The 19161-nt window shown below is 43.6% G+C and overlaps 1 protein-coding gene across 3 annotated transcripts in view; it reads right to left on the bottom strand.

Annotated features, from left to right (window-relative positions):
* SLC16A14 (solute carrier family 16 member 14) overlaps positions 1 to 15190 on the bottom strand; it is a 29341-nt gene extending 14151 nt beyond the window's left edge. Inside the window, exons 1-3 of one of the 3 annotated variants that reach the window (XM_079924882.1) lie at positions 14808 to 15190; positions 8097 to 8368; positions 2418 to 2561 (exon numbers count right to left, since the gene is read on the bottom strand). In XM_079924882.1, the coding sequence (XP_079781008.1) occupies positions 2418 to 2561; positions 8097 to 8355 (403 nt within the window). In that variant the 5' untranslated portion in view covers positions 8356 to 8368; positions 14808 to 15190. Of the gene's footprint in view, positions 1 to 2417; positions 2562 to 8096; positions 8496 to 14807 lie in introns of those variants that run through there. The other 2 variants (XM_079924883.1, XM_079924881.1) reach the window with 2 other exon arrangements.
* Between the last annotated feature and the right edge of the window lie 3971 nt (positions 15191 to 19161).

Genomic DNA, 19161 nt, shown 5'->3' on the forward strand with positions numbered 1-19161 from the left:
AGATGTTAGTTTTCTGCTTAATAGGAGGACATCCATGCAATTTTAATTGCCTAGATGGTAAAAAACAAATACAAACAAATCTGCCTCAAATGCTTTTCGTAATGAAGAAAGATGTCAACAAAGTCTCTTTCACACATACATTATTGTACAGTGATATACATATACATATCAATCAGTTGCTTTTTAAAAATTTTTGTTTTTTATTTAAAAATCTCTTTAATTTATTTTTTTGTTGTTTCAATCACTTGCTTTTTGCAGATCTTTGCTTCTAACTTTCTTTCTTTTATACTAAATAGGGGTCAATCAGCTTCACCATGCCTCACTAACAACAGCCCAACGGTATATAAGCTAACTGATTTAGCTGGATTTTCCACTTAAACATAATTATATATATATATTTGTGGAGGAGGTGAATACACTTATTTTCAGAGACTTTCTTTGGGTGTTTCCTGTATTAAAAAGAGGGAGCAATAAAGTGTCTCAAGAAACACTTTCCTTTCACTGGCCTCCTGATTTTTTTTCCGAATTCCTTGTATCCCTAAATATTTGTTGATTAAATAAGTGAATGAATAAACAAATGAATGAATATGGAGATCATATTATTTGAGAACCAATAAGCAACTAACTTCAAGAAATAAAATTCCATTTAAACAAAGAGTCTAACCATAGACATCTCTAGATGATGGGAATAAATTTCAAGTCCCAGTTATGGGGACCAAGTCATAATCCATGTAACCAAACACCACGGATCAAGTTCCTAGGGGCTCCCACATGTCTGCCCAGAGACCCCAGTGTGGCTCCTTAGTCCCAGGGGAAGGAGTTTATTTCCTCACCTATAATATAAAAACCCCCGTGCCAGCTCTATGCATTGGACTGTTATGGGGCAAAGTTTCTAAAATGCCTCAGGGAAAACATCTTGAGTTGTTCTTTAAGAGCTGTTATCAAGTCCTTCAGATCAATGGTTTCCAAACTCAGCTTCACAGGATACAGAAGTGCTTTAGGTGTATATGTGGATAGATGTACATTACAGAGAACCAACTTGTCAACTTATGTGGACAGTGAGTTTTTATGTTCACTGTCTCCTGCTACCATAACAGCATATACTGAAGCTTATAATATAATAAACATGTTATATACAATAACAATTATATATTAGCCAACGTTTGCTCAAGACTTTATTATGTGCCAAGCATCGTGCTAAGTGCTTCATACAGATGACCTCATGTAATCATTTCAACAACCCTGTAAACCAAGCACTCAATCATCCCATTTTGCAGATAAGGAGACTGAGGCATAAGTAAGTTAAGTAACTTTCCCAAAGTCACACAGATAGCAAGCGGAAGAAAAAAAGCAAGAACTCCAAACTCTAACTTTGAACTCTTATGCAAACACTGCCATCAGTGTGCCACTTATTAGGATTATAGGTCTGTACTCAAAAAAGTCAGGCTGGCTCTGGTTCACTGAAATACAATTGTATGAGTAACAAACTACTTACCTGTGTGCATTCTGCTACCTGTTGATAAAGGAAATTATGGCCGGGAATACATTTTGCAGAACAGATATGCAAACTGTGCTGCCTGGCAGCCAATTTTTATATATCTCCTGGGACTGACACTTTGCTCTGGATTTGATTCTTAGAGTCTCTACATCTATGCGGGTTTTGCTGCTATTCCATTAATTTGAACAGGGGTGAAGGAGAAAATGATTTTTCTCTGATTCACGCTGGATTCTGCAGTTATTAAATGAGAGAATGTTATTAATATGTCCGTTTTGTTACAAGAGAAGGGACTAGCACTTAGAACCAGGTATAGAAAATTTAATTAAAATCTATTAGGAAGGCCAAGTACAGCTGTTAGGCCGTTTCCTCACGCTTAAGGCATATTTTCTTTATTTTATTTTATTTTTTTTGCGGTACGCGGGCCTCTCACTGTTGTGGCCTCTCCCGTTGCGGAGCACAGGCTCCGGACGCGCAGGCTCAGCGGCCATGGCTCACGGGCCCAGCCGCTCTGCAGCATGTGGGGTCTTCCCGGACCGGGGCACGAACCCGCGTCCCCTGCATTGGCAGGCGGATTCCCACCACTGCGCCACCAGGGAAGTCCCTTTAAGGCATATTTAATATCTTATATTAAAAAGTATTTCCTGGAGGATAGGACATGGTTGGGTTGGGGTGGAGGAGACAAAGGAACAAAATATTTAATGGGTCTCTTTTCTCTACAGTGAAATTCATTGCCAAAATGCCCAATAGAAACATATAAAGTCAAGTTTAAGGGAATTCCCTGGTGGTCCAGTGGTTAGGGGTCCACGCTCCTGCTGCAGCGGGCATAGGTTCGATCCTTGGTCGGGGAACTAAGATCCCGCGTGGTGTGGCCAAAAGTATAAATAACTAAAGGCAAGTTTAAGAAAATCACTACGCTTACCGGCTGCCACTCCGAAGGTAATGAAGAGATAATGCACGTTTGCAGCGTAGGCACTCAACACCCAGCCCAGCGAGTTCAGCAGCCCTCCGATGATGGCGGTCTGGCGGCACCCACAGGTGTTAATGAACAAGCCAATGAAAGGTCCTGTCACAGAACATTGAAAAAAGAATGACTAAAATGACTAATGGCATTTTATTTCCCTACTTTCTTAGGGAGTCCTCATATGAAGACAAAGAACACAATATTACTAGAGCTCTCAAGTAAAACAAACCAAAACCACACCCCTGCTTTATGTGCAGAAAGCTTTTGGCGTGCAAAGATAGGTTTCAGTAACTTCACTGGAGAGCACAAGGTTCTAGATTTTCAAGGAAGACAGACCTGAAATAAACAGACCAGTTGATTTCATTCTCTTGTCTACAGCAGAGGTCCTAAATTAGTGGTCTAGGTGCTCCATCCAGCCTGTGGGTGCATTTTGTTTATCCAGAATTAAAAACGTTTTGAATCAGTTGCCAACATTTAAAAATTAAGATTATTCACAAAAAATCCAGTGGCCACACAGAATACCTTCCCACACAGTGCAGGGCAGCTGGACCCGTGCAGCAGCTGGTCCTGTTTTGCTGTGGCACGCCCTCTCTAGTTTGCTGCAGTCTCCACCCTTCCCTGCAGCCTCGTATTTGACATCCTGCCCTCATTTACGTTACTTGTTTGGCCTCTGTATACATTGTAGTTTTTTACTGTAGATCTAAAGGGAGTACAGAAAGGGGGGTTCTCAGGACCTCCATGCTTCAAGAAAGGAACCTATAGCCTGTTTTCATGAGGATATCCAGATGCAAACCAAGCCGGAAAGAACTCCATTGCTTCATACATACTTCAGCCTCTGCTGACTCTCAGTCCCTGACTGGACCCATCAGGCTATGCATTTATGACACTGTGTGGAGATTCAGGTCTACCCCTGGTTGTACAATATTTGCCAATACTCACAGCAATGCAGTATATGATACACTTTCTCATTGCTTACTTTATATGACGCTCTAGTTTTCGTCAACCTCTTTGTTTCCTTCCTGATTTTGTGGCAGCTTCTGATGTCATTGAAGCTTAATGCTTGCCTTCGGGTCAGTGATTCCTTATCCAAATAGCAATCCGTATTTTAGTAATACAGTTCAAGGCTGTACTCAGCATTGCATTTTAAACATCATCTTATTTTTTGATCATTATTACTTTATATAGTTATCAAACCCTATGTTCAGGTGGGACTATTTCAGGTTAAAAACTTGTTGAAGTCTAAGGAGCCTCCTCTTGTAGTTCAAACTGAAATAAAACTGTCCTTTACAATTCTAACAATATTCATGTACATAGTTGGGTACAGTCTGCTAATAAATTTTTTTTTTTTTGTCTAGTGATTTTGAGAGGATCCAATCCTGAAAACTAAGAAGATAAAGACTTGCTAATTTAATTAACCCTGCTGTATTACAGAAAATAATTCAGTAGACAAACCTCTTAGAATAGACTTAATACAGTAAACATCTTATACAAATATACTGTATTATGTATATTATAAAATAAGCACATGATATAAACAATATATAAGCTAAGCACATGGATATAAACATCTGAGGAAATTACTGGGGGGAACTGAAATTCAGAAACCATAAGTTGAAGAGTGTCTTTTATTTCTCTATAAATATTTTTATTTTCCTAAACCCACGGTCACTTCACCACTTCAAATCTCAGATGAGTGGGTTAAAAAAAGAGAAAAATGCATAATTCATTGGTTTGCTGTTAATAGGTCTTTTAAGATATGAAGGGTCAATGCATGACAGTTCAGTGGAATGATATTTCCCACATTACAGAAAGGACCCAGAAGCAAGTTTTTCTGTGATGCTGCATGATTATGAAACACTGCATTAAGAAGCATTTGGGGGAACAAAGGGGGAAAATTCCCAAATGAGTACAGATATTCGTATCTGGAGGAATTCTATATATCAAAAAGAAAGTATTGCTTGCTTTACTGAGAAGAACATTAAGATGATGACGGTGTCTGGCTTTTAGCTTATTGATTCTGGCACCCTGTGTGCTGCAGCTACAGTCACTTATGATGTGCAGATGGGCAAAGTCAGCCCCAGAAATGCTCTGAGTCCTCCATGGTTACATAATGTAGATTTATCAAAAAAAAACGAAGTCAGACCCAAAGTTTCGGATCCTTAGTTTCATTTTCTAAGCATTGTTTACTGATGGTCAGTTGGCATCTCCATGATGGAATTGCCATTCAACAAAATGAAAAGAACTCCACACCCAGTCTAAGGAGAGGGGAAAATAAGATTGAGATGCAGTCCTTTGGCTAAGATTCCCACTTTTTTAGAGGAATTCATTGTTTTGGAATGAGATTATACACCTTGTCAGACTTTCTCCTCTTCAGAAGGAATCTGAATCTTGGCCCATTTCCCACATAATAAAGTCTCGCATTGCTGCAGGAACATGCTGAGGAAGTCATGACTTCTTGCCCATCCCAGCATCTCACAGGTTGGAAAAAAGCTCAGGTGAGGAGAGAAACAATCTGAGGTGAGCCTTGGCATACAATCACGGATGAAAGTAGCTAGTTCATTGGATACATGGTCTCTTGGTGTAACCCTTCCCTGCAATAAATCAATGGCTCTCTGCCTTGGCTGACTGTTGGAGTCACTTAGGAGCTTTAAAAAAATCATTAAAGAAAAGCCCTGATGCTAGGGTCCCATCCCGAGAGATTCTGATTTAATGCTCCAGGTGCAGCCCGAGAGGCATGGTTTTTAAAAGCTCCCAGGTGGATCTAACGTGTAGCCAAGATAGACAACCATTGCTCTAAACCTACTTAGCAAGTAAATGACCTTTTGCAGCCTATAGCTACCCCTAACTACATGGCTTCTACCAAGAATTACTCCAAGAGCTATCACAAAGGCTGCTGTAGATACCGCCAAGGTGATTACATTTTTTTAACAATTGGGACCTTCTGCAGGAACTGGTGAAATCCATGCTAGCAAAGAATGAAACAAGAATGAATTGAATTCCCCATGTGCAAGTCACTGCCCAACAGAGTGCTTTTAACTCTGTAACATAATTCATGGAATTTTTAAATTTGAAAGAGGTAACTCCATGTCCTTACAATGATTAGAAAATGAAAACGATTTATTCACTTCAAACATATTTTCAGTTCTCATTTAACGTCATGGCAGGCAGTGTGGTATAGCGGACACTATTTCAGAGTCCAGTGGACCAGGTTTGAAGCCTGTCCCACACTTACTGGCTACAAGTTAACTTCAGTAATTTACTTAATGATTCTGAGCGTTGCATGTTCTCCTCTGTGAGATCAAGATGATGGTCTGGCCTCCAGGGCTGCTGTAGGATCAAATGAGATCATGTACATCACACGCACTTGGCATGTAGTAAGTGCTAAATAAAGGAGAGCTCCTTTTTGCTTTTCCAAGCAAACAACGTATCTGCCGCCACCTGTACCAGCAGCTTAGATAATGAATAGCAATTTAGGGTCATGATAAACAGAATAAAAGACGTTTCATTTACATAACTATGAGCCTTGCTGTGCTATAATTTCTGAGCTGCAAGACAAAAGATGTCTATCTGGCAGACACCTTTCCTGAAGAAAGGTTAGTCTACAATCTAAAGTTCCACTGTCTGGAAATCAAGGACTCTCAAACAGAATTCAAAATCCACAGTTACCTCCTAATTAAAGATGACAATCACATTTCATCCCCACTATGAGTTAGGTGTTCTTATTTGGGGGATCATCCTCAGAACCACATCCAATTATTTCAGCACTGATTTCCATTGCTTATTCCTGTAGAACTTGTGAAACACAAAGTAACACCGAAGACAACCTTCTTAGACGGTTTGGAAAATATTGGGACAAATACCCTGGTCTTTGGCTGAATCTTCTTTTTTGCTGTATGTGCACACTTTCTAGATTGAATCTGTGAGTATCTTGTTCTACCCTCTAAACATTTATTTTTGAAAAGGTAAGAAAACTGGATTTTTAGTATTTGGGCTGGCCAAAAAGTTCATTAGGGTTTTTATGGCCAAACCCAAACGAACTTTTTGGTCAACCTATATTTTAGAAGCACAGTTTTCCTTTACGGACTTATTGAGAAGGTAGAATTATATCCAACACAAAACTAGCAAATTCCCTGCACTGAGGTTAACCTACCTGCACTTCTCATATGATAAACCGTCCTGGTTTGAACAAGGCCAAGGCAGGGTTGAGGAGTCAGTTCATTACAGTTATAGGCAAAAGTGATGTATCAACAATTCTCTCTCACACACATAATGATGCCCTTATTTAATTTAAAAACTAGGTCAGTAATAATTCCTTGTGATAAACACATACCCCCTGTACACATCTTGAGAAATAACATTCTGTCCTTGTTTTCTATCATTAGCACTGACACTGTTATTAATGTCGCTGGTATTATCCAAAATAACATTGGCTGCATACCAGCCAAGATCAACAAATCTCTGAATTGAATTCAAGCAATTAATTACCAATGTGGAAATCACTGACAAGGCACAGACTCTCGTCAAACACACATCTGCCTGTCATCCGCATACTCCCACAATACTAGGAAGAGATTTGAGGCCTATTATGTTTCTAGTATAAAATATATCATGAATCCTTTAAATTAAAAGAAAATTATACGTAAAAATATGGCTTTTACTTTCAAGTAAAGGAATTGAACAGCTTTATGGTATAGTGGTAATTACCTCGTACTGTTGAGAGAATTAAAGTTAAATGAGATGATGTAAGGGAAAACACCTGGTATATAATAGGTGCTTATTAAATAGCAGTTGGCAGTAAAAGCTGTTTAGTTCTCAAACTGAAACACATTAGCCATAGCAACGTATCATATTTATAATAATTTCCTTGTTTAGTATCTCCAACTAGATAAGAATTGCTTTCATAGATTGCTAGGTGGTTAAACTACAAAATACAAGAATATGTTATTATTCCCTCCTGTTAGCTATATCAGTAACCTTTCTAAAAACAGTTTAATAGATTTTTCAATAACATAGGATCAATACTTCAAATTTAAAACATTAGAGCTCTGAAATAAGATTATTTACTTTTACTGTGTTTTCTCTAAAATTTTTATCTTTTAAAAATATTCATGTGTTAAACAGATTTGTAATGATAGGGAATGAATTATAACAGTTAAGAAAACAGAGTTAGGGGCAAAAATTCTAATGCTCAATTTTTAAAATACTCCAAATGTTTACCATCCTCGAATAGGAATATCCCACAAAAGGACAAATCTCGTGTGATCCCACTTATATGAGGTATTTAGCACAGTCAAATTCATAGAGACAGAGAATAGAATGGTAGTGGCCAGGGATAGGGGGCTGGGAGGAGCGGTGGCAATGAGGAGTCATTGTTTAATGTGTGCAGTTTTATTTGGGGAAGATGGGAAAAGTTCTGGAGCTGGATGGTGGTGATGAATGTGCGCAATGGCATTGAACTGTACACACCTGGTTAAAATGGTAAACTTTACGTTATGTACATTTGACCACAATAAAAACAACAGCAACATCTACTAAAATGTAATAGCTAACGTTTCAACAATATAAAACATTACTTACAGTGAGGAACTGTCATTTTTATAATTATTCAGTTTTACAACGGGCCACATGTGAACATACCCACAATCAAGGTGACGCCCATGCTGAGGGAGCTGACCCACGCCGTCAGGCCACGGCTCTGATGGAATTCTTCAAGCCACTCCACGTTGAGGACTCCCAGGGCCATCTGGGAGCCCATGATGAGGATGTGCACAAAGAAAGAGGAAAGGACCATCATCCAAGCCCATCCGCCATCAATGTCTGGGTGGGGTTTAAGTGTCTTCTTATCCTTGGGGTCATCTTCAAAATCATACCCAATGTCTTCATGACTTGTATACATTTTCCAAGATGTTCTGAAATACATATGACAAATAATTTCATTGAACATCAAAACAAAAAAATCTCCATCTTTCTGGAAAGTTCTACCTACCCATCAGAACCAAAGTGGCCCCACCATCATGTTAGACCTTTAGATTAATCTTGTCCTTATGCAGATTTGGGAACACTCCTCACTTTTTCATAGGACCAAATGCTTTTATGAAACCTGTTTCATCTTCACAGTCATCCTATATGTAAGTATTATTATGGCTATTTTAAAGAAATGGAAATAGACTCAGGGAAGTGAAGTACCTTTCCCAAGTTCTCATGGCCAGGAGGTAGTATATATAATAGCTAGACAGGAAGCCAGGAATTGAACCCAGCTATTCCTGACTCCAAAGCCCATGCCTTGTGTCCCTTATTGAGATGGAAACTGACAGGTGACAACAAAGATGTTAGAGAAGGAAGATGCCTGGCCTTAGACAGGGTAGCTTGGCCTTGTTGGGGGGGTGGGTGAGTGGGCGCCTGGCAGAGGCTATGGTTCTCAGTTTTGTGGGTCCAAGTGTTCAATTTGTTCAATGCAGCTAGAGTGGGTTAGCCTCAGGGGGACTGACTCATACGAACCCAACTCAGGAGAGATTGGTAAAGGAGAAGGCCAATTTATGATCTTACAACGGGAGACAGAGTCTTCTAAAAATGATGATATTTACGTCTGATATACAAGACATACTTTCACCCGCTCCATCCACCCCCATTCCCAGCATTTACCTGGGAAGCTAGAAAATTGCTTAGAAAATTGGAAATCAGATTACAGAAATTTGGATACCACAACGGCATACAGGTTACCAGGGAGCCAGGGGCTAGATCTTGAAGAGCCTTATGTGCCAGATAAGGGTTTTGGAGTTTACCCTGTACATGATGAATAGCTGGTGGCTGCATCTGCACAAGGAAGAGGTAAGATGGGACCTGTGCTTTGCGTAGATCTATCTCTCAAGTTGTTCAAACAAGAGGAGGGGGTTGGATGGAGCTAGAGGTGAGACGATGCCAGGTCAGGGGAAGTCTCTGGTTTTGTTTTATTTTTTAGGATGAGAATGGAGTGTATGCATAAAAACTGAGGATAAGGAGAGAGAGAATGACTAATCCCAGAGGTGGTGGGACAGGGTTGGTCTTGATCAGGAAGACTGACCCATCCTCTGAGACTAGAGAAAGCAGGGGGTAGATGGAGAAAAGATGGTAAGTAGTGGGATTTTTGATGATGGCCATTCTGATCAGTGTGAGGTGAGATACTTCACTGTAGTTTTAATTCGCATTTCTCTAATTATCAGCGACGTTGAACATCTTTTCATGTGCCTTTTGGCCATCTGAATGCACATATCTGTTTTGAGAGTAAGTTCCTAAGAGTTCAGAACTGCTGGTCCACACCTTGGCTCAGTTTGGGTCTGCAGTGCCTGCGGTGTCACACATCACTGCCTTTAGCAGGACATTCAAGATGGACTGTGACAGCACAGTGATGGTGGAGACGAAGACCAGGACGCCAGCTACTTGACTTTTGTCACTCTATGTGCCCACCTGCAGACTTTAGTTTTGTTTAAAATTTAAAAGAGCAAAACAGAGTGCCAAAACTGCAAGGTGAAAAACTTTGGTTTGGAAAGTGAAATTTGTAGTCGATACATGAATTTGAAAAATGACTTTAAAATGGAAATCTATTCTTTGTTTCAAGTAATTTTAAAACAGAGGAGCAAATCAGAAAATAATGATTATTACTGACCATGACATGTGATTATTACTGAAAATCATTTGAGGAAAGTGGTGTAAAAAACGGTCCCAAATACACTCGGAACACCTCCAACCATGCGGCTTTTCTCCGCAGTGTTGTGATGTGGACAAAATGACAGAGAAGCAAATTGTGGCCCAAGTGCCCAGCTCTCAGCCTCTTTTAGGGAAGCACACTGTGCCATCTGCACAGACCCTTTCTGTACACCCCTGAGCTAAGAATTTGTTTTTACCTTTTCAAAGGCTATGTGACCTGCAGAACTTCGTATACTTACTCTCTGACCCTTTAGAAGAAAAGTTCGCTAATCCCCAGATTAAGAGTTTGTTGGGAAGAAACGGGTGCTAAGGAAACAAGGATGCCAGTGGAAGAGCAATTTAATGGATCTGTCCTGGGGCTCATCTTGACTTTTCATTTCTCTCATACCCGTTATTTTCATCTTTTAAATTATTCTGTCTCTTAAACAGATATCCAGTGCTCAGCCACCACACTTCCTGCCCATGTTGCTGCTCTCTGCTGGGTTCTTCCCTTCACCTCTCCATTACCGAGGATGCTGGGAATGGGAAAATGCTATCGTACCATGTAACTTCCCCACCTGGTCGAGTTATCTTTAGGATTAAGTCCAAACTGCCCTGTCTGCTTCCAGGCTCTCCCCTCGCGTTATCTGCCACTCTGCCAGGTCCCTTCTCCTGTTCCTCAGCTTTGCATTCTGCTCTCCAGCCCCATGGAAGCACCTGCAGCTCCCTGAACCTGGCACAGTCTCTCAAGCTTTTGTGCATGACCTTCTCTTCTTTCGGGAACATACTTCTCTCCTTCTAATCTCCTGGTCCTCTTCTGCTCATCCTTCAAGATTCAACTAAATTCTAATAGTGAAACCTTGAAATAATGAGGAAAAAAAAAAACCCCTGCAAACATCTCTAATATCCAACATTAGAGTACATGTTAAATCAGTCAATCATGGTATAGCCATGCAATGCAAGTGCACCATCAAAGATAAAACTGTACGGGCTCTTTGAAGACAGAGAAAGAAGGTCACGCTAAGGTTGAATTATACTAGGTGGTCACAAAATGGGGCACATGAAATAATTCCTTTTTGGTTGTTGTTGTTGTTAAAAATATGTATCTGTAGGAAAAAAAGACTGGAGTGAAACTAAAATGTTGATGGAGATTATTCTTGGGACGATTGTCTTCCAAGTAATTTCCTCTTCTTTATCTCTTTGGTAAAAAATTCTAAATAAACGTATATTAACTTTATTATAAGAAAGTCAAGGCCCCTCTCTCTACCTCTTAAACATCATCTGGTTCAGCTACTTGCCTACAGTAGATTAGTGGCAATTCAGAGCCACTTCCCTTGGGAAGTCTAGTCTACATTGGGCTGTAGGCTTGTGTGTGTGTTTCCCACCACCCTCCTCTCCCCCCGTGAGAGGACAGTCTGCCTGGCGATAGAAAGGGATGGGATAGCCCTTGCTCTCTAAAGCTCACAGCCCATAACCGAGCTACCCTGTCAAAAGTTCCAGGAGGATGAAGCTAGATAGGGTTCCGAAGTGGAGTCTGATGGTTGTCTTCCCTTCGCCCCTGGTAGTTGTACACAGAATCCCAAGGAGCCAGAAAGAGGAGAACCAGGCAGCTTGATAAGGGGTGTGACTGGCTTAGATGAATAATAATAACATTGTTTTACAATCTGTGTTTAATGAGATAAAACACACAACTTGGCATTTTCCTAAAGCCCACCTACATGTAAGAAAGACTTTGAAATAATAATAATACAAAAGTCATATTTTTTTCAACTTATGAGTTGAAATAGCAAGCACTTTGCTAAGCAATGTTAAGAACTTTATATTTTCACTGAATTATTTATCTTATGGGTTAAGAGACGCAGTTGCCATTGAGTTGCTCTTGACATTTCCAGTTTATCTGTTCATAAAGAAATGACGTTAAATGGCGTTTAATGGAAAAGTTTTCTTCAAGAGGCACAACTGTAAAAAACAAAGAAACAAACAAAAAAAAGAGGCACAACTGTGCCTGTAGAAAATAGTATCAGATGGAGCCTATGGGTGGGTAAAGCAAAATTCCATCAGATCCGCAGGAGGTCCCTGAAGATCTTCCAGGCAACGGGGTTGTCTGCGTTTCACACCCAAATCTCTCTAAAAGTCATTCCTGTTTTGACTAATCAGAGTTATCTGACTGTACAGCCAGATTAACTAAAACAAACAAAAGGCAACAGAAGAATAAACGTCTGTCCCCTCACCCCCAAGTCTGCTTTAGCATTTCAGCATTTATGTAATAAGATACAAAATAATCATTTGAGCATTAGGACCCTCCTCTGCACCCGGAGAGAGAGGGAGAATCAGGAAGGGTTTCTGGGCCACTTCTCGCCAGGCTCCAAGTCTTTCTCCACCATACGGTCTTCAAGCTCCCCCATCTTTTCCACACACTGACACACATGCAAAATGACAACACGTGTGGGACACTGGGGGAAGTGGAGCAGTGAGCGTGGGGTTTCTGCTAAGGACTGACGTGTGAAATGTAACCCATTCTGGGCTCACCTAGAATGGAAGCTCTGCACATAACGTTAGGGCCTTGCACTGAAGAAGCTGAAGGAAGGAAATGGGAAGATTATGGAAGATTATGGGATCAACAGTCAACTCCCCATTCTTCCCTAAAGTGAGTTTACTACCGGTGACAGAGAAACCATTCATGGGGGAAATGAAGTAACACACGCAGGCTATGACATGGAGGTCAGCTACCTATTTACCTGGTAACTGGCAGAAGTGAAAATACTATATAGCCTGTTCGAGTGTTTCAGAGATTAAAACGAAATTAAATTTTCCACAACTCTGTTAGGGGAGCAAGTTTTATAAGCAAGTCATTGATTTTTTTTTTTTTTGCGGTACGCGGGCCTCTCACTGTTGTGGCCTCTCCCGTTGCTGAGCACAGGCTCCGGACGCGCAGGCTCAGCGGCCATGGCTCACGGGCCCAGCCACTCCGCGGCATGTGGGATCTTCCCGGACCGGGGCACGAACCCATGTCCCCTGCACCGACAGGTGGACTCTCAACCACTGCGCCACCAGGGAAGCCCAATTCATTGCTTTTTAATTTGGCTACTGTTGATTATGTTACAATGTGGTGAGCTCACTGTAAATAAGCGGTAAAGGGGAAAGCGCCCAATTAAAATTAAAAATACAATCTTCCCCAAAGGTGACAGAGTATGTTGGTAGCAGGTTCTTCATTAGACGTGGGCGTGGGGCGGGCACATCTGTAATTTGGCTCTGTCGATATCTGCCCTCTAGACCGGCTGCGCACTGGACATCTTGAGCCTTTAGAGGGCGCACTTGAGGCCAACAGGCTGAAGAGGCTGGAGCAGCCAAGGCTGGGGAGCTGAGCTGTGCAGAGACCACAGAGCAAGAGAAACGGGGAACCCTATCTAGGTTCACGCTGTATCAGGGGGAACTAAAAATATAAATGCCTTCTATGGGTCAGGAACTGTGCTTAACGGCTTCTCCACAACGATGCTGTCCAGTTGTATTAATGCCCCATTTTACAGATGAGGAAATTGAGGCTATTTGTAGAATGGGGGCAATGCAGCTTAGAGAGGTTAAACTACCCGGTGGTGGAGGCCAAATTTGAACTCGGGCCTGAGGGATTCCAAAGCCTATTTTATCTCTCTCTCTCTCTCTCTCTCTCTCTCTCTCACACACACACACACACACACACACACACACGCGCCAGGCAAGGCGAAAAGGAATTTTTCTAATGCCCAATAATAACCCTTACTCATCCTTGCTAATGAGAGCCTGGATCAACTTTTCCGCAGAAGGAAAACGGCTTAATTAATTGGCAAGCAGAATTGAGCTCCTAAAACACCGTCAGTGGCCTTGGCGGCGTCTAGCCCCGAAATGGCCGCTCCGGGTCCCTAGCCCCATTTCAGTCTCTCCTTTCCTCCCCAAGGGGCCTTGATCAGAACCGCTCTGGGGTACAAGCGTCCGCACGCCCTGGGCTGGCCCACGGCGATCCGGCCTCCGCGCCAACCCTCATCTCTCGAGCGCCGCCTCCGCCGCCCCGGAGCCCCCTCCCGGGCGCTGTGTGCTCCCCCTTCCCCGGTACCCCGAGACCCCTGGCCCCCATCCCGGGCAACCCGCGCGCCCGGAACTCGCCAGCTCCGCAGGGAAGCGAGGCCGATCGCAGTCCCGGCGGCCTGCGCGGGGAGGCATCCCGCACCCCCAGAAGTCCCGCAGCCGCCCCGCCCCCGCCCGGGTCTCCCCCTCTCCGCCCCAGCACTGCTAGTTCGAGTGGCTAACGCGGGCCGGGAGAGGAGGCGGGAGTAAGGCTGGACGCGGTAACCAGCGCGCCTCTGGGGTCGGGCGGGTATTCCGAGGGGCGCCGTGCGCCCTGGACGACGCGCGCGGGGCCCTGGCCGCAGTGGGAGCGCGGCGCGTGCCCACGTTCCGCCCCGGCGCGCCCGCCCGCCCGCCCCGAGGTGGCCTCGCCAGCGGTTCCGTAGCACCCCGGCGGGCGGCCTGGGCGGGACCACCGCGCCTCTGCTCAGCCCTGCCCTCGACCCTCTGGACGCCTTCCCCTACCAGGCCCCGGGCCCGCACCGCCGCTTCCCGGGCGGCTAGGGCGCAGCGGCCACCGCAGCCCAAGATGCCCCCGGCGCAGCTCCATCCCCGGGCCCGCGATGCAGCGCGGCCCGGGATACTCACTGTCCGCAGCCCTCGGGGCGGCGGCCTCACTGGGCTCCCCGCCCCGATCCCCGAACTTGCTGTTTCCCTCGGAGCCCCCTGAGCGGCTGGGCGGAGAGATTTGTGGCAACGTCGCCTATCATTCTGGAGGTGCCGGTGCCCGCGGCTCTGCGCTCCGCCCGGTTCGGCGCGCTGTGCGGGCTCCCGGCGCCTCTGCCGCTCGCTGCCGGGCCAGCTCCGTTTTGTGGAGCTTGGAGCTCGAGGCCTCAGTCCGTGTGGTTTTAAAAAGGGTGCGTTTGGAGGTGCCCGAACCTAACCTGAGCTTCCTTCCAATCCGTGCAATTTCAAATCTCCATGCTCGTTCATTCCTATACCGGCTAATTCTGGTTTGGCAGGAAAAAAAAAAAAAAATTGCAGTCACCTCACGTGCACACTCTCGTGGCCGGCTGTAGTTTCCAGCTTTGGCTGAGGTTCGCTAATGCTCTCGGCACGTTTATAGCTGGAGGAAAGGACCCGAAACCTAAGATGCAGGTGGGAATGGAAGTATCTTCCATTTCTCTGAGATAGGGGAGAAGTGATGAAAAAAGCCCTCACCCAAGGCTGGACCGCAAAATATGACAGTTTGTGAGGGAAGAGTCGGGCGGGCCCTGCAAGTGTTCTCAGCTAAAGGGGACCGAAAATCCCTTATTCTTTGTCCCATCTTGGGTGGTACCTCTCCCTGCGCTTTCCCCGGTATCTAACTGTTGCCTGGCTCTTGCATTCGTGGGTACCAGGTACAGATTTCATTTCCACGTATACCTACTCTGTTCCCAACACAATGCTTTGCCCAGGGAAGGTTTTGAATATTTGTTAAATGACTGTGTGAATAACTGAAGCCAGTGCTATTTTTACCTCACTTGAAGGATTCTGTAGTAGTTCTCTATTGCTATCGTAATGTAGTACCACAAACTTAGTGACTGAAAACGACACAGGTTTATTATCTCATAGTTCTGGGGGCCAAAAGTCCGAAATGGATTTTACTGGGTTAAAATCAAGGAGTTGGCAGGGTTGTGTTCCTTCTGGCAGCTCTAGGGGACGCTCATGCTTCTAGAGGGTGCCCACATCCCCCGGCTCCCGGCCATGTCCTCTGTCTTCAAAGCCAGCAATTCTGTGCACCATTCTGTGCCTTTCTGCATACTCACATCTGTCTCCTGCTTCCACTGTTGTTGTTTTTTTTAAAAATAAATTTATTTATTTGGCTGCGTTGGGTCTTTGTTGCTGTGCACGGGCCTTCTCTAGTTGCGGCGAGCGGGGGCTACTCTTCGTTGCGGTGCTTGGGCTTCTCATTGCGGTGGCTTCTCTTGTTGCGGAACACGGGCTCTAGGTGCGCACGCTTCAGTAGTTGTGGCACGTGGGCTCAATACTTGTGGCTCGCAGACTCTAGAGCACAGGCTCAGTAGTGTGGTGCACCGGCACAGTTGCTCTGTGGCATGTGGGATCTTCCCGGACTAGGGCCCGAACTTGTGTCCCCTGCTTTGGCGGATTCTTAACCACTGCACCACCAGGGAAGTCCCGCCTGCTTCCACTTTTAAGGGCTCTTGGGATTACATTTGGCCTAGCAGTGGTAATTGGATTGTTGGATAATCCAAATAATCTGCCTGTTTTAAGGTCAGCTGATCAACAATCTTAATGCCATCTGCAACCTTAATTCCCCTTTGCCATGTAAGGTAACATATTCACAGGGTCCAGAGATTAGGATGTGGGCATCTTTGAAGGACCATTATTCTAGCTATCATAAATTTCCTTCTTTCTTCCTTTTCCCCTTCCTTTCTTGTTTCTGTTTTATTTTTTGCAAAAAAATAATATTCACATTATCAAATTTTGACTAAAAATAATTGAGAACATTATGAGAAAGTGAGGACATTTCGATGAAGCACCAGGCTTATGTGGTCCAAACATTTTACTTTTGCTGATTGGAACATGAGCAAATGGATGGTTAGTATTCCCTTGGCCTGACCTTCTCAGATATCACCCAGTTCAACCAGGCTTTTGACAGTAAGTCAAGATGGGGTTCCTGGCAAATACCTTAAGTGCAGATGATAAGAGGTCTGTAAGATTTTTAAGTCTTTTTTCCCCCTCTGAAATCTTTTAGATTTATTGAGGTTTGATTGATGAAGTATGGACTGTATATATTTAAATGTACAACTTGATGAGTTTCAGATAAGTCTGTGGAACCATCACCTCCATCAAATAACTCCAGAATTTTCCTGCGCCCTTTGTTTTATTTTATTTATTTTTTTTTTTGCTGTACGCGGGCCTCTCACTGTTGTGGCCTCTCCCGTTGCGGAGCACAGGCTCCGGACGCGCAGGCTCAGTGGCCATGGCTCACGAGCACAGCCGCACCGCGGCATGTGGGATCTTCCTGGACCGGGGCACGAACCCGCGTCCCCTGCATCGGCAGGCGGACCCTCAACCACTGCGCCACCAGGGAAGCCCTTTCCTGCGCCCTTTGAAAGCCAGTCCTCACCCCACCGCACACCACCCCAGGCCACCTCTCATCTGCTCTCTGTGAAGCTTCTCCTCTGGACCATGGGTACTTCACAACTAGAATGCCCACAGAAAGGCTTTTCTTTTTTTCCCTTCCAGCTTTACTGAGGTATAATCGACAAATAAAATTGTATATATCTAAAGTGTGCTATGTGATGATACACAGGTACATTGTGAAATGACTATCACATCACAATCAAGTTAATGAACACATCGCTTCATGTAGTTACCTTTTCTTTATCTTTTCTTTTTTCTTTTTTTTTTTTTTTGGTGGTGAGAACACTTAAGATCTACTGTCTCAGCAGATTTCAAGCATACCTTACAGTACTGTTAACTGTAGTCACCATGCTGCTGCACATTAGGTCTCCAGAACTTACTCATCTCATAACTGAAAGTTTGTACCCTTTGACCAACATCTCCCCATTTCTCCCACCCCCTAGACCCTGACAACCACCATTCTACTCTGTTTCAATGAGTTCAGCTTTTTTTTTTTTTTTAGATTCTACATATGAGTGAGATCATACAGTATTTGTCTTTCTCTGCCTGGCTTCCTTCACTTACCATAATGTCCTCCACGTTCATCTGCGTCGTCACAAGTGGCAGAATTTCTTTCTTTTTTTATAGCTGAGTAATGTTCCATTGTGTATATATCACATTTTCTTCATCCATTCATCCATCAGTGGACACTTGGGCTGTTTTCCTATTTTGGCTTTTGTAAATAATGCTGCAATGAACACGGGAGTGCAGATGTCTCTTCAAGACACTGATTTCATTTCCCATAGAAGGCTTTTCTAAGAGATCATTTTGTCTTCACAAGTTTCATTGCTCTTAACTGCCTGGCAGTCTCTTGTTGACACAGGTAGGTTGAGAGCAGACCTGGAGCAAAGGAGCCTCCTATCTGTGAGTCACCGGTTGGTGTGCCTGGGTGAAATGAATAGAAAGCCATTGTACATTAAAATGTAAAAGACAAGCACTGAACATTTTTCAGGTATCTGAGGTACAAGACCCTGACATCATCTCTTGATTTCTAGGCAAATTACATATTGTTCCACAATAGTAATCTCACTTTTAACTTAATTGTATCAGGTAATAACCTTGTCCCTTAAGCAGATAAAATGATTCAAGTGATGCTTCTAAAATCCTTTCCTCTTATTTTTTTATCATGCATTCAACTGATTTCATAACGCCACGTTGGAGTTGGGGTGCCACTAAGGATGTGGACAATCTTTGCCTTAAATTTGTTGCCTTAATGGTGTGGATTAAGCAGAGAGTGGGAGAAAATCAGCTTTTCAGGAAGTTCTAGCACAGAATATTGAAGGTGTTAGAGTCATACCCTAAAGTGCCACCTTGACTGTCCCATTTTTATAGCCAATTCAGATACGAACATGACCTAGAACCACATGGTTACCCCAGACCATCATTCCACCCATCTCTCAGTATAGAAGGCAGCCGACCCACACCCCTGCAAGCTTAATGCAGTAGACTGTGATGGTTAATTTCATGTGTCAACTTGACCAATATGTGCTGGTGAGGATGCGGGGAAACTGGAACCCTCATATACTTTGCTTTGGAAAACAGTTTGGCAATTCCTCAAAAGTTTAAACATAGAATTACCATATGGCACGGCGTTTCCATTCCAAGGTAAATGCCCAAGAGTCATGAAAACATACGTCCACTCAAAATCTTGTACATGAATGTTCACAGCAGCATTCTTCATAATAGTCAAAAAATGGAAACAACCCAAATGTCTGGCAACTAATGAATGGATAAATAAAATGAGATATATCCGGCTTCCCTGGTGGCGCAGTGGTTGAGAGTCCGCCTGCCGATGCAGGGGACACGGGTTCGT

Source organism: Stenella coeruleoalba (genome assembly GCF_951394435.1).
Source record: "Stenella coeruleoalba genome assembly, chromosome: 6".
Taxonomy (NCBI): domain Eukaryota; kingdom Metazoa; phylum Chordata; class Mammalia; order Artiodactyla; family Delphinidae; genus Stenella; species Stenella coeruleoalba.